Source organism: Oncorhynchus mykiss, chromosome 19, assembly GCF_057628025.1.
Source record: "Oncorhynchus mykiss isolate SJ-2025 chromosome 19, ASM5762802v1, whole genome shotgun sequence".
NCBI classification, from domain to species: domain Eukaryota; kingdom Metazoa; phylum Chordata; class Actinopteri; order Salmoniformes; family Salmonidae; genus Oncorhynchus; species Oncorhynchus mykiss.
Window position 1 is genome coordinate 67,570,759 of NC_143040.1, and position 22,535 is coordinate 67,593,293.

The following is a 22,535-nucleotide window of genomic DNA, read 5'->3' on the forward strand; positions in this document are numbered from 1 at the left end:
GGTGTAATGTTAATGGTTGTCAGGGTTAACTGTAATGGTTGTTTTCGATAGTGTCGCTCTCAGGCATACAGTATTATCACAAGTGTCTGCAATCGGCCATCTATATTGCCAGGCCACGTATCCAAGTGTGGCACCCTGGGCTCTAGCCTGGGCTGTGTTCAGTAGATAGTTAACAAATAAATAAGTGAAATAGGTAGGCTATATTTAAACTAAGAAATGCTTTTTTACATTTTCCGTTTCATAACAATTTTAAATGTTTTGTTACAATGTGCCCTACTGAACACAACTTTAAACAGAGTTTATAGTCTGGCAGGGTTCTATGGTTCTATGGGTTCTATGGTTTGCTTTCCATTCCCACACACGCTGCTGAAAGCTTTCACCCAGAGCCATAGAGATACAGTATGTCTGGCCTTGTTTTCGCTCTAGAGCTTGATGTCCAGCAGAGGGAGGTAGAACTCAGTGGAGATCGACCCAGCAACCAGACTGACTGGCACCTGCAGCCCCAATGTCATTGGCTGGACCAAGTGTAAACTGAACAGGTTGAGAGCGTTTCTGAAAATAGATGATTCTTGTTACAACCTAAACATGTTCAACCTAATATTATGTTAATCCAACAATCCTTAAATTATAGGGGAGCTATACAGGCTTGAAATTACTGTATAAAAAGATTTGCACTTCGACCGATAATTAGTAGCCGACGTGCCGGGATTAACTGCTAATTAGTACACATCAGTTTTAGCTACAGTCCATCTAAACCTGACTGTGACATAAACAGACAGGTGGACGAACGAACGGGTGGACAGACAGGCAGACAGATGGACAGAATGATTACTTCCACACGGGAAAGGGTCCCACCTCCGTCTTGCGAGCTGAGCGTGTTGAGGGCGAACATCATGGCGGTGGAGAAGGTGGTGGCCTCCTCTTTGCTGGCGAAGTTGAGGCCGTAAACCTGCCTGGCATCGCGCCACTGGTGAAAGGTGGGCGTGGCCTGGTTATACTTCAGCCCCTTCACTATGGAGTAGTTGATCACCACCTGAGAGACAGACAGCCAATTACTCATTCATTCATTATTCACCAATTACTATGGTCAGCTTAGTTCAATGTACCTTAACTATAGAGATAAATATGTCTTACATAACTATAGAGATAACTAGTAACGAATGTGTGTGGTGGAGATCATCTCTATAACTAAGACTGTGTGGTGGAGATGATCTCTATAACTAAAGACAGTGTGGTGGAGATGATCTCTATAACTAAAGACAGTGTGGTGGAGATGATCTCTATAACTAAGACAGTGTGGTGGAGATGATCTCTATAACTAAAGACAGTGTGGTGGATATGATCTCTATAACTAAGACAGTGTGGTGGAGATGATCTCTATAACTAAGACAGTGTGGTGGAGATGATCTCTATAACTAAAGACAGTGTGGTGGATATGATCTCTATAACTAAGACAGTGTGGTGGAGATGATCTCTATAACTAAAGACAGTGTGGTGGAGATGATCTCTATAACTAAGACAGTGTGGTGGAGATGATCTCTATAACTAAAGACAGTGTGGTGGAGATGATCTCTATAACTAAGACAGTGTGGTGGAGATGATCTCTATAACTAAGACAGTGTGGTGGAGATGATCTCTATAACTAAAGACAGTGTGGTGGAGATGATCTCTATAACTAAAGACAGTGTGGTGGAGATGATCTCTATAACTAAAGACAGTGTGGTGGAGATGATCTCTATAACTAAAGACAGTGTGGTGGGGATGATCTCTATAACTAAAGACAGTGTGGTGGAGATGATCTCTATAACTAAGACAGTGTGGTGGAGATTATCTCTATAACTAAGACAGTGTGGTGGAGATGATCTCTATAACTAAAGACAGTGTGGTGGAGATGATCTCTATAACTAAGAAAGTGTGGTGGAGATGATCTCTATAACTAAGACAGTGTGGTGGAGATGATCTCTATAACTAAAGACAGTGTGGTGGAGATCTGTAAAGGCTTGCGGTGTGAAAAGTCTTCCAACAGATCTACATCAAGATTTGTATGTCCATTGAAATGACTAACATTACTAGAACAGACAAATTCCCCCAGACAATGGCAATTGGTGTGTGTGCGTGTGTTTGCATGTGTAGGTGCGTGCGTATGTGTACCTCTACCTGTTGGTCCTGTAGCTTGACCCCGACCACGCGGAAGGTGTTGTTGGCCGTGTTGTGGTAGATGTTGATGCGGCTGAAGCCCTGCTGGCCCGGCTTGATTGGAACCCACTTCTTACTGGTGTCGTCGTACACCATGACTGAGGCGCGGGCTTGGCAAATACTCTGTTCACTGTGGAGGAGAACACAGGGGTTAGAGGTCACCGTGACTGAGGCGCGGGCTTGGCAAATACTCTGTTCACTGTGGAGGAGAACACAGGGGTTAGAGGTCACCGTGACTGAGGCGCGGGCTTGGCAGATACTCTGTTCACTGTGGAGGAGAACACAGGGGTTAGATGTCACCATGACTGAGGCGCGGGCTTGGCAGATACTCTGTTCACTGTGGAGGAGAACACAGGGGTTAGAGGTCACCGTGACTGAGCCGTGGGCTTGGCAGATACTCTGTTCACTGTGGAGGAGAACACAGGGGTTAGAGGTCACCGTGACTGAGGCGCGGGCTTGGCAGATACTCTGTTCACTGTGGAGGAGAACACAGGGGTTAGAGGTCACCGTGACTGAGGCGCGGGCTTGGCAGATAATCTGTTCACTGTGGAGGAGAACACAGGGGTTAGAGGTCACCGTGACTGAGGCGCGGGCTTGGCAGATACTCTGTTCACTGTGGAGGAGAACACAGGGGTTAGAGGTCACCGTGACTGAGGCGCGGGCTTGGCAGATACTCTGTTCACTGTGGAGGAGGACACAGGGGTTAGAGGTCAACAATAAGGACATAGGGTGAATCTCAAACATATTTCCTCGATTCCTTGCATCCTCTCCTCCCCTTCTTCTCAAAACGGATTGGAGGAGAATGTCCAATGGGTTTTGAGAAGGAGGTGAGGAGAGAGGAAGCAAGGAATCGAGGAAATATGTTTGAGATTCACCCTATGTCCTTATTGTTGACCTCTAACCCCTGTGTCTCCTACTACTGGTGGATGCGGTGCTGTGTAGTACCGTACTGTTAGCAAGCCTTTTCAGTAGTAGAACTCTCAAAGGAACCACGCCTATCTAATGGTACCGTTTGAAATTTGACAGTATGTCCCTAAAAAGAGGGAGGGACAGCCATTTAAAACCCTATAAACAAGCACACTAACCCCAACCCCTCCGAGAAAAAAAAATCTCTCTCTGTGTTTTTGCTTTGCAGTGGCGTCGTGGTATCATAATTGCATATTTCAGAATGTTCGGCGACATGGGCAGGAAACATGTGTGTCGTTGATCTATGCTAATAACACGGTGAGAGAAAACAGAAGCGTCTAATTAACTATCTGTTCACCAGATGTGAGGTATTTATCTGTCAAACCAGATAAATTGGGAATGTGCATCCACATCATGGTTTTGGCCCAGGCACAGACTGGCTTGATTCCAAACTCTCCATTCCTATCGACAACAAGAATTAAACTATTGAATTATGTGGTGAACAAGTACAGCCGTAGTACATTTCAAAGCACTAATGCCAACTCCTCATAAGTGGAGAAACTTCCATGCTTCACCTTTACAATACATGTAGGTGTCCTTCTTTCAATTGATAATAAAGAAAAATCCACATCGACAAAATGTTTTTTTAGTACATGGACGAAGGGGTAAGATATGAAAGGGTATGAATAACAATATGGTATGATTATTATTTTTTTGACCTTTATTTAACTAGGCAAGTCAGTTAAAGAACAAATACTTATTTTCAATGACGGCCTAGGGACAGTGGGTTAACTGCCTTGTTCAGGGGGCAGAACAACAGATTTGTACCTTGTCAGCTCAGGGATTACTAGTCCAACGCTCTAACCACTAGGCTACGCTGCCGCCCCTGATATGGTGTGATATTGTGTGAAATGGTGTGATATGGTGTAATATAGTATAACATGGTTTAATATAGTATAACATGGTGTAATATAGTATAACATGGTGTAATATAGTATAATATGGTGTAATATAGTATAATATGGTGTAATATAGTATAATATGGTGTAATATAGTATAACATGGTGTAATATAGTATAACATGGTGTAATATAGTATAACATGGTGTAATATAGTATAACATGGTGTAATATAGTATAACATGGTGTAATATAGTATAATATGGTGTAATATAGTATAACAAGGTGTAATATAGTATAACATGGTATAATATAGTATAATATGGTGTAATATAGTATAATATGGTGTAATATAGTATAATATGGTGTAATATAGTATTACATGGTATAATATAGTATAATATGGTGTAATATAGTATAATATGGTGTAATATAGTATAACAAGGTGTAATATAGTATTACATGGTATAATATAGTATAACAAGGTGTAATATAGTATAACATGGTATAATATAGTATAATATGGTGTAATATAGTATATGGTGTAATATAGTATAATATGGTGTAATATAGTATAACATGGTGTAATATAGTATAATATGGTGTAATATAGTATAACAAGGTGTGATATAGTATTACATGGTATAATATAGTATAATATGGTGTAATATAGTATAATATGGTGTAATATAGTATATGGTGTAATATAGTATAATATGGTGTAATATAGTATAATATGGTGTAATATAGTATAACATGGTGTGATATAGTATTACATGGTATAATATAGTATAACATGGTGTAATATAGTATAATATGGTGTAATATAGTATAACATGGTGTAATATAGTATAACATGGTGTAATATAGTATAACATGGAGTAATATAGTATAATATGGTGTAATATAGTATAATATGGTGTAATATAGTATAACATGGTGTAATATAGTATAACATGGTGTAATATAGTATAACATGGTATAATATAGTATAACATGGTGTAATATAGTATAACATGGTGTAATATAGTATTGTAACGACCCTGGGTTTATAAGCGCGGATGTCCCTCCCTCCCTGTTTCATTACAGTATAATATGGTGTAATGTGGTGTAATATTCCTGACAACATGACAGGCTATAGCTGCTTCACTCATAAAGGTCTAAGAAATGAGAGTGACTTACGCCCTCAGGGGACTGTGAAGTGACGAAAAGTTTCTTAATGTTCACCGTGAATACCACAGGGACAGCTCTGCTCTAACGGCTTTAAATACTCAGCTACTCAACATTCTCAGTCTTTATTGTCAAATTAGCACTGTGCATTCACAGCTGTCATTTCTAGACAGCAATTCTTAAAGGAAATATTTTACAAAGTGGGTGCCTCACCACGGAAAGCAAAATAAGTATATTTCTGGAATTCTTTCCAATATCCCCCAAAAAAGCCATATTAATATCCCAAACTAAATTAAAGATTCCACCACAGAGACAGGTTGTCTTGTCTCCAAGGCCCCTAGGGCCTCGCCAGCATTCAAATGCCAGCATGTGACCTTCCTCTTTGATCTGCTTCCTTCCTCCTTACGAGACAGAGAAAATGGAGGCTGACACTTCAGCCATGTCTCAGCACAGCACCGTGTATGGTTGAGGCTGTATTAGTGCAGGACTCAGAACGTCCTCTATCAACATATGGTGTACCAGTAGATGTGCAATGCTACAATAATATTAGAGGGTGAGGCTTTGAAAGCATGTCGGGACCCAGAGCTGTCCCTCCTCGATTACTACCCTACTGTAAGCCTCACAAGCCTGGCACTGACTGACACATTCTCAAGACTCCTCAGTATCCATCACACAAACATCACAGAACCAGCCAACATCACTATCCTTGCGAGTGCTTTTCAAATTCAATTGAAGTGCGGTCTGGTATGTTTTAGAATAAATCTGTAAGCCCAAATCAATCAATTACAGACACACAAAAAATATCCAATCATTGTACAGTCAGCCCTTGAGGAGACACTGAACATGCAGTTGGATATAGCAAGTTTGGTTTAGGCCTACCCTTTACATCACAGCTCAGCCAGTTAGGAAGAAGAGGACAGTGTGTGTTGTGCTTCATTTGAGGCTTTGAGTGAGGAGTAGTTTGACACAGTAGGTGAAATAGTATCTCAGCAGAAGGAAGTAAAGGCTAACGGCTAACAGCTAAACGCTAACAGTTAAAGGCTATCAGCTAAAAGCTAAAGGCTATCGGCTAACAGTTAAAGGCTATCAGCTAAAGGTTAAAGGCTAACGGCTAACAGTTAAAGGCTATCAGCTAAAGGCTAAAGGTTAAAGGCTAACGGCTAAAGGCTAACAGCGATACATGAAGCAGAAGGTGTGAGTGCATCTTAATCTACCACATTACAAATTGGGAAGTCAATACCTCAATCGATATGGAATCAATAAAAGCCATTCAAATGAAACCACAATAAGCCAAACCTGACAGAAAACCTAGCTCTGGTATCTTACTTTAGACTAATCTGTAGGCACAGTTCACCAGTGTGCTACTCAGTCAAGTAGTACTTAGCAATGAAGGATATCACTTAGCAATGAAGGATATTACGACTTCTATTTCTTTTTTGTAACATTTAACTCATTTACCCACACAACAGGCACTTCTATACAGCACAAAGACCACCCCATGTCCCTGAGATGATCCTCAGTTCCTTAGTGTCTGACAGATCCACTTACAAAAACAAACTATTTCTGGAGGCATTTTGGGGTCGATGGTTAACATGCCTTCTCTGTGAAGCATTGGGTTTCATTCAAATGCTTCGCAATCGCTGGGGACGGAAAAATAACTCGGAGAAAAGGGCGGCGTGACAAACACAACTAAGCTAAAACTGGTGACAGAACAGCAAGTCAGGGTGACAATCAATCAATCAATCAAATTTATTTTATATAGCCCTTCGTACATCAGCTGATATCTCAAAGTGCTGTACAGAAACCCAGCCTAAAACCCCAAACAGCAAGCAATGCAGGTGTAGAAGCACCAGAGTGGGAAATGTCTTGACCTACACGACACAATGCGAAGGGTCAAATCATGCAGATTGGAAATCATGCACTGCCCCTATGAGTGATGGTACGAGCATGTGAACTGCGACACATCTTTAAAACGTTCCACACCGAGTGTACAAAACATTAGGAACACCTGCTCTTTCCATGACATAGACTGACCAGGTGAATCCAGGTGAAAGCTGTGATCCCTTATTGATGTCCCCTGTTAAATCCACTTCAAATCAGTGTAGATGAAAGGGGAGGAGACAGGTTAAAGAAGGATTGTTAAGCCTTGAGACACTTCAGATGTGGATTGTGTATGTGTGCCATTCAGAGGGCGGGTAAGACAAAATATTTAAGTGCTTTTGTATGGGGTATGGTAGTGGGTGACAGGTCTGTCAAGAACTGCAATTCTGCTGGGTTTTTTCATGCTCAACAGTTTCCTCTGTGTATCAAGAATGGTCCACCACCCAAAGGATATCCAGCCAACTTGACTCAACTGTGGGAAGCATTGGAATCAACATGGGCCAGTACCCCTGTGGAACGCTTTTGATACCTTGTAGAGTCCAAGGTATCTCAATATTAGGAAGGTGTACCTAATGTTTGGTATACCCAGTGTGTATTGGGGTAGACTACACTGATTTACATTGGTTTGTGGTCAGCTAATGCTAATATAAGCACTTGGTGGTAAACAACCGTCTTTCTGGTTCAAGTAGGTTGCAGCGTACTGCACCTTTAAAGAGGGGGGGGGGGGGACACAGTGTTCGTTGTTTGATGTAACTTCTTTCGTTGATGTAATATCGCAAAACGTACGTGGCAATTTGACGGATACCCGCTTGAATTGAGGACATGAGGGCGACTGTTCCTCTCCTCGCCAATCACTCTCCTCGCCAATCACGCTCCTCGCCAATCCCGCTCCTCGCCAATCACTCTCCTCGCCAATCACTCTCCTCGCCAATCACTCTCCTCGCCAATCACGCTCCTCGCCAATCACTCTCCTCGCCAATCACTCTCCTCGCCAATCACTCTCCTCGCCAATCACTCTCCTCGCCAATCACTCTCCTCGCCAATCACTCTCCTCGCCAATCACTCTCCTCGCCAATCACGCTCCTCGCCAATCACTCTCCTCGCCAATCACTCTCCTCGCCAATCACTCTCCTCGCCAATCACTCTCCTCGCCAATCACTCTCCTCGCCAATCACTCTGGGTTTAAACCCTGTTTGGTCTTCCTTATGTGGAAGACTACACCTTAAAAAAAATGCATAAGTACTTTCTTATGGCCAATAAAATATGAAATATAGATACAAATAGACACTAATTCTGGGTCTTTGTTTCATAGAGGATATAAAATGACCCCTGAATAATTCAATGGCCGTGGACAGGCTATGTGTGTAATTTCTCTTTGTTTGAATTATTTAGTTTTAAGGAACATCCAGTCAATATATCCAGTCAATAACCCCGTAGTTAAATAACATTACTCACCCCTTGTACGTGTGTGTGAGTTATTTCAACCAGTTGTGCTTTTGAAATGACATCTTTAAAAACAGTTTTGCTCACTGAGATTTGGACAGAAGTGCTCAAACACATCACCATTTTAATCCGGGATTAGCTTCTGCTTTGGGGATACCTTGAAATTCTCATGACTCATGTCACACACACACACACACACGGCTCTCCTTGCATCTGACTGTTTCATTGGACAATCCAAAACAATTACACAGAGAGAGTTAGTTCACAATCCGTTACAGGCTTAGAAGGATATAGAAGTAGGAGTTGAGACAAATGCCTCCGGTGACACACTGTAAATGTGTTCTAGCTAGACTACTGCCAGTGGGATTGAGAGGCTGGATGGAGGCTTCTGTTACACTGAGTGCTTAACCATGTAAAAGAAGCCTCATGGGCGAACTAGGAGAAAGTATACCACCACGTTTCTAGCATTTTGAATTCAGCAAGCCTATACGTCAATCATTGACATTCACTAAATTAGTCTAGCTGGCTATCTACACTTGGCCGTAGAGTTAGTGCCCAGGGACCCTGACCTCCAGGTCTCCCCCATTTTGATTTTGTTAGTCACCTACTGATATATTAATCTGGCATAAGTCATGGCAAAATGTGTAGAACTGCAGAAAAATGTCTGTAAAACAAATTTTAAAAAAAGCGAATTTATTTGTTAACCATTTGTTAATAAAAATACTCTTTCTGCTAACAGATCCCTCTGTACGTATTAAATTATAGTTTTAAATCCCAGGGGCAGAGTTCATGTTTAGCGGTTAATATTATAGCTAATAGGCTATGTGTTTGTAGATAGACTGAGGTGAATGAAGCTACAGAAACCAATGTGATAATGGCTGGGGTCATTTTTTTGCTTGTTTTTTTGTTGCTGTTCTCCAAAAATCATTTTTAGAGTTTTGAAATTGTGTAGAAATACAGTAAGATAGCTTGAACTTTCTAAACATTTGCTGGGGGATTTTATGTTTTTAGTTGCAAAACGTTTAGCTATGATGTGCACTAATGGACACACTCCTGGTTTCCTGACCCTGTCTAGGACTACTAAAATGGGTGCGTTGGTAAATAAACAGTTAGGTTAGGGGCAGCCTTTTTCTAAAAGCAGGCTGTATAGGCCTAATTTCCCCATCAACACAACTAAATTACATTTTGCCTGGGAAAAGTCAGGGTTTCCATGGGAACCCTGGAGGCAGAGCAGGCGTCAGGCAGTGAGAGGGTGATGCCCAGCTAGCCAGCAGGCAGAGCTTTTGTTGCTGGGCAGGGTAATTGTTGAATGCTGCTGGTTCAGTGGAACGTACCTGAACAGACCCGAATGATAGACCACAACCGAGCATCACACACTGTCTGTTATATCATTGGTAAGGCCTTTCTCTATCACTCCCTGCTTTCTGGCTACCAATGATATGTCTGCTAATTCTAATTTACATTTGAACTGCAAGGTCCAAAATAGAATACGACACCTTGAATGAAAAACATGTAAGGCAGATGATAAATGTGAAGATCCAGGGACACTGTGACTGTGACCATTTTAGACTTCAAGGTTTAACCATTCAGCCTGTCTGTACCCTCTCTGCCTCCTCACTCCTCTCCCATTCAGTCCCTGTCTGTACCCTCCCTGCCTCCTCACTCCTCTCCCATTCAGTCCCTGTCTGTACCCTCCCTGCCTCCTCACTCCTCTCCCATTCAGTCCCTGTCTGTACCCTCCCTGCCTCTTCACTCCTCTCCAATTCAGCCTGTCTGTACCCTCCCTGCCTCCTCACTCCTCTCCCATTCAGTCCCCGTCTGTACCCTCCCTGCCTCCTCACTCCTCTCCCATTCAGTCCCTGTCTGTACCCTCCCTGCCTCCTCACTCCTCTCCCATTCAGTCCCTGTCTGTACCCTCCCTGCCTCCTCACTCCTCTCCCATTCAGTCCCTGTCTGTACCTTCCCTGCCTCCTCACTCCTCTCCCATTCAGCCTGTCTGTACCCTCCCTGCCTCCTCACTCCTCTCCCATTCAGTCCCTGTCTGTACCCTCCCTGCCTCCTCACTCCTCTCCCATTCAGTCCCTGTCTGTACCCTCCCTGCCTCCTCACTCCTCTCCCATTCAGTCCCTGTCTGTACCCTCCCTGCCTCCTCACTCCTCTCCCATTCAGTCCCTCTCTGCCTCCTCACTCCTCTCCCATTCAGTCCCTGTCTGTACCCTCCCTGCCTCCTCACTCCTCTCCCATTCAGTCCCTGTCTGTACCCTCCCTGCCTCCTCACTCCTCTCCCATTCAATCCCTGTCTGTACCCTCCCTGCCTCCTCACTCCTCTCCCATTCAGTCCCTCTCTGCCTCCTCACTCCTCTCCCATTCAGTCCCTGTCTGTACCCTCCCTGCCTCCTCACTCCTCTCCCATTCAGTCCCTGTCTGTACCCTCCCTGCCTCCTCACTCCTCTCCCATTCAGTCCCTGTCTGTACCCTCCCTGCCTCTTCACTCCTCTCCAATTCAGCCTGTCTGTACCCTCCCTGCCTCTTCACTCCTCTCCCATTCAGTCCCCGTCTGTACCCTCCCTGCCTCCTCACTCCTCTCCCATTCAGTCCCTGTCTGTACCCTCCCTGCCTCCTCACTCCTCTCCCATTCAGTCCCTGTCTGTACCCTCCCTGCCTCCTCACTCCTCTCCCATTCAGTCCCTGTCTGTACCCTCCCTGCCTCTTCACTCCTCTCCAATTCAGCCTGTCTGTACCCTCCCTGCCTCCTCACTCCTCTCCCATTCAATCCCTGTCTGTACCCTCCCTGCCTCCTCACTCCTCTCCCATTCAGTCCCTCTCTGCCTCCTCACTCCTCTCCCATTCAGTCCCTGTCTGTACCCTCCCTGCCTCCTCACTCCTCTCCCATTCAGTCCCTGTCTGTACCCTCCCTGCCTCCTCACTCCTCTCCCATTCAGTCCCTGTCTGTACCCTCCCTGCCTCTTCACTCCTCTCCCATAAAGTCCCTGTCTGTACCCTCCCTGCCTCCTCACTCCTCTCCCATTCAGTCCCTGTCTGTACCCTCCCTGCCTCCTCACTCCTCTCCCATTCAGTCGCTCTCTGCCTCCTCACTCCTCTCCCATTCAGTCCCTCTCTGCCTCTTCACTCCTCTCCCATTCAGTCCCTCTCTGTACCCTCCCTCCCTGCCTCTTCACTCCTCTCCCATTCAGTCCCTGTCTGTACCCTCCATCCCTGACTCCTCACTCCTCTCCCATTCAGCCTGTCTGTACCCTCCCTGCCTCCTCACTCCTCTCCCATTCAGTCCCTGTCTGTACCCCCCCTGCCTCCTCACTTCTCTCTCCACGCACCAACAATCACAAAGAGGAGTCTGTAACCCAATCCCAGAGTTCTATGGTGGATAAGAGATGTCTCTACAGAGCTCTATGGTGGATAAGAGATGTCTTAACAGGCTTTATGGTGGATAAGAGATGTCTTAACAGGCTCTATGGTGGATAAGAGATGTCCTAACAGGCTCTATGGTGGATAAGAGATGGCCACTACAGAGCTCTATGGTGGATAAGAGATGTCTTAACAGGCTCTATGGTGGATAAGAGATTTCTTAACAGGCTCTATGGTGGATAAGAGATGTCTTAACAGGCTTTATGGTGGATAAGAGATGTCTCTACAGAGCTCTATGGTGGATAAGAGATGGCCACTACAGAGCTCTATGGTGGATAAGAGATGGCCACTACAGAGCTCTATGGTGGATAAGAGATGGCCACTACAGAGCTCTATGGTGGATAAGAGATGTCTTAACAGGCTTTATGGTGGATAAGAGATGGCCACTACAGAGCTCTATGGTGGATAAAAGATGTCTTAACAGGCTCTATGGTGGATAAGAGATGTCTTAACAGGCTCTATGGTGGATAAGAGATGTCTTAACAGGCTTTATGGTGGATAAGAGGTGGCCACTACAGAGCACTATGGTGGATAAGCGATGGCCACTACAGAGCTCTATGGTGGATAAGAGATGGCCACTACAGAGCTCTATGGTGGATAAGAAATGGCCACTACAGAGCTCTATGGTGGATAAGAGATGGCCACTACAGGGCTCTATGGTGGATAAGAGATGGCCACTACAGAGCTCTATGGTGGATAAGAGATTTCTTAACAGGCTCTATGGTGGATAAGAGATGTCTTAACAGGCTTTATGGTGGATAAGAGATGTCTCTACAGAGCTCTATGGTGGATAAGAGATGGCCACTACAGAGCTCTATGGTGGATAAGAGATGGCCACTACAGAGCTCTATGGTGGATAAGAGATGGCCACTACAGAGCTCTATGGTGGATAAGAGATGTCTTAACAGGCTTTATGGTGGATAAGAGATGGCCACTACAGAGCTCTATGGTGGATAAAAGATGTCTTAACAGGCTCTATGGTGGATAAGAGATGTCTTAACAGGCTCTATGGTGGATAATAGATGTCTTAACAGGCTTTATGGTGGATAAGAGGTGGCCACTACAGAGCACTATGGTGGATAAGCGATGGCCACTACAGAGCTCTATGGTGGATAAGAGATGGCCACTACAGAGCTCTATGGTGGATAAGAAATGGCCACTACAGAGCTCTATGGTGGATAAGAGATGGCCACTACAGGGCTCTATGGTGGATAAGAGATGGCCACTACAGAGCTCTATGGTGGATAAGAGATGGCCACTACAGGACTCTATGGTGGATAAGAGATGGCCACTACAGGACTCTATGGTGGATAAGAGATGGCCACTACAGGGCAGACTCCTCTCATTCTTGTCTCAAGTGACTGGCTAGGACATATATTTGTTACATAGGTCAAGGCTAACGATTGCATTCAACTAGTTTCTCCATTTCCATTTATAATACAAGTTTCCTTCTGCCCAGCGCCCCTTGACATGTGACGTGCTTTTGACTATACAGACTACGTTCCTTTCTATGGTCGTTTTGTTTTGTTAATGAATGGACAAGGACATTTGTGTGGAATTGTGAGTTGCTATCAAGAGATGTTGGTATAGTCAATGGTCAATGTTATGGTGCATTCTGCCATAAAGCTCCCTACAAAATTGCCATAAAACGTAAGCTTCTAACTGAACCTCCACGTGTTGCATTGGTGTAGAACACTAAGTTCCTGAACATACAGCTGGTGTATGGCATGAACTCAAAATAACGACGAGGATATTTATGGCTGTGAGAGGCACCCTGCACATTTTGGTGAATGAGTTGAACAATTTGAACTTTAGTTCCTCCCCTGTTATTAGAGAGAGGGCAGCAGGGAGGGGATAGAGTGGGTGATGCACTCTAGTGTTTTTTTCCCCCCAGAGTGCAGTGCAGTATAATCCTTTTGGGGCGGCTCCACCACACGCGCACGCGCACGCTCACACACACCAGCTGTGAGAGAACGTCTCAGTGGCGGGATTTACAGGCGACTTCCGAGGTGATCGTTACCTCACTCCCGTCTTAGAGCTAAATTATCTAGGCTTTAACTCTCACACAAGCACAATGCTTTAATCTCAGCACAGAGACATTCCATACCTTGGAAGGGAGTCCTGTAAGGACAGAGGACTACAGTATTTTTTATTTTTTTAACTTTAGTTAATTTTAGTAAATGCTTGAACACTTATTTTTCTTAACGGCTTCGTTTGTTAAATAGGCTTGTAAGTAAGCATATCGCTGTATGGTCTACACCTGTTGTGTTCGGGCATCATGTGACAAATAACATTTTATTTGGTGGAAGACCGAGTGGCCAGTGTGGTTATATAAAACAAACGGACAGACATACTGTCAAGACCATTTTTTAGTCTATTTCCAATATGGCCATAAAGCATGAGGATTTACACTACAGTGCCTTATAAACAAATGTAGTGTGTGCTCACTAATGCAATGCATATTCAGCCAACAAGACGTATAAACTCTAATCTACGTCACAACAAGACGTATAAACTCTAATCTACGTCCCAACAAGACGTATAAACTCTAATATACGTCACAACAAGACGTATAAACTCTAATCTACGTCACAACAAGACGTATAAACTCTAATCTATGTCACAACAAGACGTATAAACTCTAATCTACGTCACAACAAGATGTAGAAACTCTAATATACGTCACAACAAGACGTATAAACTCTAATCTATGTCACAACAAGACGTATAAACTCTAATCTATGTCACAACAAGACGTATAAACTCTAATATACGTCACAACAAGATGTAGAAACTCTAATCTATGTCACAACAAGACGTATAAACTCTAATATACGTCACAACAAGACGTAGAATCTCTAATCTATGTCACAACAAGACGTATAAACTCTAATCTATGTCACAACAAGACGTATAAACTCTAATATACGTCACAACAAGACGTATAAACTCTAATCTACGTCACAACAAGACGTATAAACTCTAATATACGTCACAACAAGATGTAGAATCTCTAATCTATGTCACAACAAGACGTATAAACTCTAATCTACGTCACAACAAGACGTATAAACTCTAATATACGTCACAACAAGATGTAGAAACTCTAATCTATGTCACAACAAGACGTATAAACTCTAATCTATGTCACAACAAGACGTATAAACTCTAATATACGTCACAACAAGACGTATAAACTCTAATCTACGTCACAACAAGATGTAGAATCTCTAATCTATGTCACAACAAGACGTATAAACTCTAATCTATGTCACAACAAGACGTATAAACTCTAATCTATGTCACAACAAGATGTAGAAACTCTAATCTATGTCACAACAAGACGTATAAACTCTAATCTACGTCCCAACAAGATGTAGAAACTCTAATCTATGTCAGCAAGCTCCAACTTCAATCCCTAGGAATCACTTGAATGAGAATTAAGCCACAAACAGGAGAGAGGGATGTGGCCCTTAATGGTATTTTCCTACTTCTCCATTAATGATCACATGTTGTTAGCTAAATGTCCCCGCAAAAAGGTATCATGCATTAAAACCATTAGGGATTCTAAATTGAATACAACCACGTGCACGTGTACTTGTCCACGTGCACACACACACACACACACACACCTTTTAACCATTTGTGATGCTGCATTTAATACAAGCACATGCACATGTACCTGTTCACTCACTCACCCGCCACCTTTACCTAATTTCTTCCAGCATGTCACCTGTGCAACTAGAGAAGAAAAAACTATTTACTTTAAACCAACTTTACTGCACACACAGAGACACATACAAACTCTAGATCACCTTTACTCCACACACAGAGACACATACAAAGCTCTCCCTCACCCTCTATTTGGTTAATCTGACCATAACTCTATCCTCCTGATTCCTACTTACAAAAAAAAACCTCAAAGAGGAAGTACTAGTGGCACGCTCAATTCTGAAGTGGTCCGATGAAGCGGATGCTAAGCTACAGGACTGTTTTACTAGCACAGACTGGAATATGTTCCGGGATTCATCCGATGGCATTGAGGAGTTTACCACATCAGTCACCGGCTTCATTAATAAGTGCATCGACAATGTCATCCTCACAGTGACCGTACGTACATATCCCAACCAGAAGCCATGGATTACAGGCAACGTCGGCACTGAGCTAAAGGCTAGAGCATAGTCCCCTGTGTGAATAGAACCCACAACCCTGGCATTGCAAACACCATGCTCTACCAACAGAGCCACACGGGACACTGTTTTGAGTGACTACGTCATCTCTGTACCCCACACATACAATTATCTGTAAGGTCCTTCAGTCGAGAAGTGAATTTCAAACGCATATTCAACCCCAAAGACCAGGGAGGTTTTTCAATGCCTCGCAAAGAAGGGCACCTATTTTTTTTTAAATGACATTGAATATCCCTTTGAGCATGGTGAAGTGATTAATTACACTTTGGATGATAATAAATCACACCCAGTCACTACAAAGATACAGGTGTCCATTCTAACTCAGTTGCCAGAGTGGAAGGAAACCGCTCAGGGATTTCACCATGAGGCCAATGGCATCTTTAAAACAGTTACAGAGGTTAATGGCTGTGATAGAGGAGAAAACTGAGGATGGATCAACAACATTGTAGTTACTCCACAATACCGACCTAAATGACAGAGTGAAAAGAAAGAAGCCTGTACAGAATAAAAATATTCAAAAGAACACATCCTGTTTGCAACACGGCACTAATGTAAAACTGAAGAAAAAAATGTGGCAAAGAAAGTGAACTTTATGTCCTGAATACAGTGTTATGTTTGAGGCAAATCCAACACATCACTAAGTAACACTCTTCATATTTTCAAGCAGGGTGGTGGCTGCATCATGTTACGGGTATGCTTGTCATTACATTTAAACATGTATATTTTGTTATTTAATCTTTATTTAACTAGGCAAGTCAGTTAAGAACAAATTCTTATTTACAATGACGGCCTACACTGGCCAAACCCGGACAACCTGGGCCAATTGTGAGCCACCTGATACAGCCTGGATTTAAACCAGGGTGTCTGTAGTGATGCCTCTAGCACTGAGATGCAGTGCCTTAGACCGCTGCTCCACCCGGGGGCCCATCGGCAAGGACTAGAACGTTTCTTGATGATAAAAGTAAACGGTTTAGAGGTAAACACAGGCAAAATCCTGGAGGAAAACATGGTTCAGTCTGCTATCCAACACACACTGGGACACAAACTCACCTTTCAGCAGGACAGTAACCTAAAACACAAGGGCAAATCTACACTGGAGTTGCTTATCAAGAAGATATTGAATGTTCCTAAGTGGCCTAGTTACAGTTTTGACTTAAATCGGCTTGAAAATCAATGGCAAGACTTGAAAATGGCTGTGTAGCAATAATTAACAAACAACTTGACTGATCTTGAAGAATTTTTTAAAAGAATTATGTACAAATATTGTACAATCCAGGTGCGCAAAGCTCTTAGAGACTTACCCAGAAAGATTCACAGCTGTAATCGCTGCCAAAGAGGTGTGTGAATACTTATGTAAATGTGATATTCTGTATTTAATTTTTAATATATTTGCAAACATTTCTAAAATAATGTTTTCATTATGGAGTATAGTGTGTAGATGGGTGAGAGGAAAAAACATATTGAATCCATTTTGAATTCAGGCTGTAACACAACAAAATGTAACCCGTTTGAAGAAGCTGGGCGTATGACACACGTCACTACTTCACAGGAGAGGCATTTGAACAATTGAATAAAAAAACTAATCTAAATTCATTTTTTGGGCAGAAATGCCTTCTGGAATATTTAAACTTTAATGTGCCTTAATAACAAACTTGTATAACATCTGTAATAGAGCCGATATTTATGTTTTCATAACAATTGGTAATCTGCATTTTTTGGACGCCAATTATGGCCGATTACATTGCAATCCACGAGGAGACTGCGTGGCAGGCTGACCAGTTGTTACGCGAGTGCAGCATCAAAAGGACCTGGTGGCTGCAAGGAGCCATGGTAAGTTGCTAGCTAGCATTAAACTTATCTTATAAAAAACAATCAATCTTAACATAATCACTAGTTAACTACACATGGTTGATGATTTTACTAGTTTAACTACCTTGTCCTGCATTTCATATAATCAATGCGGTGCCTGTTAATTTATAATCGAATCACAGCCTACTTCAACTTCGCCCTAGGGGTGTCATGATGTTGGCCTGGGGGGTAGGTTTATGACAGTCATAAATACTTCTTCCCCCCTTTTTCCTCTCTCTACAACTACTGATGTTACATTTGCAAAACCCTTGGTTAACATAGAGATTCTGGGAACATCAGAAGGTGGGGGGAAATTAACTATATTCTGGTAATCCGACCAACTGAACATATGCGGTGGTACTTAATGAATATGATGTCAGTTCGGTTGTCATCTGAGACATTCTCATCAATGATAAGATGACAAACTCTGCAGTGGAAAGTCTACACATCAGAGTTATCGGATTCACATGGAATTGTTGTTCAATTTAAATGTTGGAATGTGAAATTATTCGTGATGGGATGAAATGTGATTTTAGCTTCTAAAATGTGAGATTTGGGTTTTCATAAGATAAGATAAGGGCTCTGCTCAATCAGTGGCCCGCCCCTGTGAAGGGACATGGGCTATAAAACTTTCAAACACGCCCTCCTCTCCCTTCCTATATAAATCCTTGACGACAATATAACCTCCCGTTCCGAGGATGTGAGGACAACGGTCCGATGTCAGAATGGTTCAGATAATAACTACAGAACGAAGCCAACATCAGCGTGAGCTTTGGTTGTGAATGGTATGAACTTTGAACTCTTATTTACTACAGAAGTGATACCTCCTAGCCGTTGAGTTAGCAACAGCCGCTGCAAACGAGGGATAGGAAGGAACAGACAGAGTATCCCAACTACCACACAATGACGTTACTACAACGTATTCAATTTACCAGCAGAGACATTCTTCAAAGGACGAAGGACTCGGTTGGGCAACACGGCCTTCCATCTACCACCAACCTACCGAAGCGCAGCTCAGAGTAAATATTTATTGCATTTTCCTTTCCCAAATGGGCGGTAATTTAGAATGCATAAGATACTGTATTTACGATAGCACAGCTTCGCCCTTTGTTCCTCAGTCTTCCCGCTCTTTCACTCAAACCCAGCCCCTTTTCTTTTGTGTAACAAGCTGTCATTTCTGTTCCGGCCCGCTAAGGACGTTTTCCTTTATGACGTAATTTGTAATCAAGTTATGATTTAATTATGTGTATGTGTAATTCTGTGTGATTAATTAGGTATTTAGCAAATAAATAATTAAACCCAATTTTGTATTGCTGGTTCAACTTGTTAGCCAGGGTTCGAGCAGATAACCAAGAATTTACAACTTTCAGATGAGACTGAATTAAGATGACGATTAATATTGACTGCTATTGATGCAAAATATTACTAGGTCTTTCAGAGTTTATTCGGAAGATAACAACTCTATAAATATTATTTTGTGGTGCCCGACTCTCTAGTTAATTACATTTACATGATTAGCTCAATCAGGTAATATTAATTACGGATGAATTATTTTATAGAATAGCATGTCATATCACTTAAACCGGCATAGCAAAAGACACGACAGGGGTGATGATTTAACAAAAGTGCATTCGCGAAAAAAGCACAATCGTTGCACCAATGTACCTAACCATAAACATCAATGCCTTTCTTAATATCAATACACAAGTATATGTTTTTAAACCTGCATAATTAATTAAAAGAAATTCATGTTAGCAGGCAATATTAACTAGGGAAATTGTGTCACTTCTCTTGCGTTCAGTGCAAGCAGAGTCAGGTTATATGCAGCAGTTTGGGCTGCCTGGTTCGTTGCGAACTGTGTGAAGACCATTTCTTCCTAACAAAGACTGTAATTAATTTGCCAGAATTTTACATAATTATGACATAACATTGAAGGTTGGGCAATGTAACAGCAATATTTAGACTTAGGGTTGCCACCCGTTCGATAAAATACGGAACGGTTCTGTATTTCACTGAAAGAATAAACATTTTGTTTTCGAAATTATAGTTTCCGGATTTGACCATATTAATGACCTAATGACCTATGTGTGTTTATTATATTATAATTAAGTCTATGATTTGATCTGACTGAGCGGTGGTAGGCAGCAGTAGGCTCGCTAGCATGTATTCAAACAACACTTTCCTGCGTTTGCCAGCAGCTCTTAGCAATGCTTGAAGCACAGCGCTGTTTATGACTTCCAGCCTATCAACTCCCGAGATTAGGCTGGCAATACTATCGTGCATTTAACAACATCCAATAGTCAAAAGTACAGTTGAAGTCAGAAGTTTACATACACCTGAGCCAAATACATTTAAAAGCAGTTTTTCACAATTCCTGACATTTAATCCTAGTAAAAATTCCCTGTCTTAGGTCAGTTAGGATCACCACTTTATTTTAAGAATGTGAAATGTCAGAATAATAGTAGAGAGAATTATTTATTTCAGCTTTTATTTCTTTCATCACATTCCCAGTGGGTCAGAAGTTTACATACACTCAATTAGTATTTTGTAGCATTGCCTTTAAATTGTTTAACTTGGTCAAACATTTTGGGTAGCCTTCCACAAGCTTCCCACAATAAGTTGGGTGAATTTTGGCCCATTCCTACTGACAGAGCTGGTGTAACTGAGTCAAGTTTGTATGCCTCCATGCTCGCACACGCTTTTTCAGTTCTGCCCACAAATGTTCTATGGGATTGAGGTCAGGGATTTGTGATGGCCACTCCAATACCTTGACTTTGTTGTCCTTAAGCCATTTTGCCACAACATTGGAAGTATGCTTGGGGACATTGTCCATTTGGAAGACCCATTTGTGACCAAGCTTTGACTTCCTGACTGATGTCTTGAGATGTTGCTTCAATATATCCACATAATTTTCCTCCCTCATGACGCCATCTATTTTGGGAAGTTCACCAGTCCTTCTTGCAGCAAAGCACCCCCACAACACAATGCTGCCATCCCCGTGCCTCACGGTTGGGATGGTGTTCGTTGGATTGCAAGCCTCCCCCTTTTCCCTCCATACATAACAATGGTCATTATGGCCAAACAGTTATATTTTTGTTTCATCAGACCAGAGGACATTTCTCCAAAAAGTACAATCATTTTCCCCATGTGCAGTTGCAAACCATAGTCTGGCTTTTTTATGGCGGTTTTGGAGCAGGTGCTGAGCGGCCTTTCAGGTTATGTCGATATAGGACTCGTTGTACTGTGGATATAGATACCTTTGAACCTGTTTCCTCCAGCATCTTCACAAGGTCCTGTGCTGTTTTTCTGGGATTTATTTGCACTTTTCACAACAAAGTACGTTCATCTCTAGGAGACAGAATGCTTCTCCTTCCTGATGAGTATGATGGCTGCATGGTCCTATGGTGTTTATACTTGCGTACTATTGTTTGTACAGATGAATGTGGTACCTTTAGGCTTTTGGAAATTGCTCCCAATGATGAACCAGACTTGTGGAGGTCTACAATTTTTTTTCTGAGATCTTGGCTGATTTCTTTTGATTTTCCCATGATGTCAAGCAAAGAGACACTGCATTTGAAGGTAGGCCTTGAAATACATCCACAAGTACACCTCCAATTGACTCAAATGAGGTCAATTAGCCTTCTAAACCCATGACATTTTCTGGAATTTTCCAAGATGTTTAAAGGCACAGTCAACTTAGTGTATGTAAACTTCTGACCCACTGTAATTATGATAAGTGAAATAATCTGTCTGTAAACAATTGTTAGAAAAATTACTTGTGCCTTGCAAAATTATAGTTTGTTAACAAGACATTTGTGGAGTGGTTGAAAAACAAGTTTTTATGACTCCAACCTAAGTGTATGTAAACTTCCAACTTCAACTGTATATGAAATAGAAACGGTATAGAGAGAAATAGTCCTATATTTACTATAATAACTACAACCTAAAACTTCTTAACTGGGAAAATGGGAATTAAAAATAACCACCAGATTTCATATATTCTCATGTTCTGAGCAAGGAACTTAAACGTTAGCTTTTTTAGATGGCACATATTGCACTTTTACTTTCTTCTCCCCCACTGTTTTTGCATTATTTTAACCAAATTGAACATGCTTCATTATTTATTTGAGACAAAATTTATTTTATTAATGTATTATATTAAGTTAAAATAAAAGTGTTCATTGTTCATTCAGTATTGTTGTAATTGTCATTATTACAAATATATATATAAAAATCGTACGATTAATTGGTATCGGCTTTTTTTGGTCCTCCAATAATCAGTATCGGTATCGGCATTGAAAAATCATAATGGGTCGACCTCTAATCTGTAAATATGAATACAATTTAAATAACGAGCCTAGTTGGTTTAGCCACGGAAAAAGACAGGAACCTTCCCGCTAGCCATGATTGGCTGAAATAATGGATGGACTGGTCATGCCGAGAAACGAGTTCGGATTGGTCTGCCATGTAGTAGGCTTCTGTCTATAACATGAGCTGCTCAGTATCCTTGCTACCACAGCTTTTTTTAAAGACATAACATTAGCCATGGAGAACTGCACAAGTGTTGCTACTGCTCTCA

At 42.0% G+C, this 22,535-nt stretch overlaps 1 protein-coding gene across 16 annotated transcripts in view; it reads right to left on the reverse strand.

Moving 5' to 3' along the window:
• evla (Enah/Vasp-like a) overlaps positions 1 to 22,535 on the reverse strand; it is a 66,398-nt gene that overhangs the window by 21,296 nt on the left and 22,567 nt on the right. For 8 of the 16 annotated variants that reach the window (XM_090211581.1, XM_090211573.1, XM_090211575.1 and 5 more), the window contains 2 exons: positions 2,152 to 2,326; positions 856 to 1,033 (listed from right to left, as the gene is read on the reverse strand). In XM_090211581.1, coding sequence (XP_090067707.1) covers positions 856 to 1,033; positions 2,152 to 2,326 — 353 coding nt within the window. Of the gene's footprint in view, positions 1 to 855; positions 1,034 to 2,151; positions 2,396 to 22,535 lie in introns of all 16 variants that reach the window. The other 8 variants (XM_090211582.1, XM_090211574.1, XM_090211568.1 and 5 more) reach the window with 2 other exon arrangements.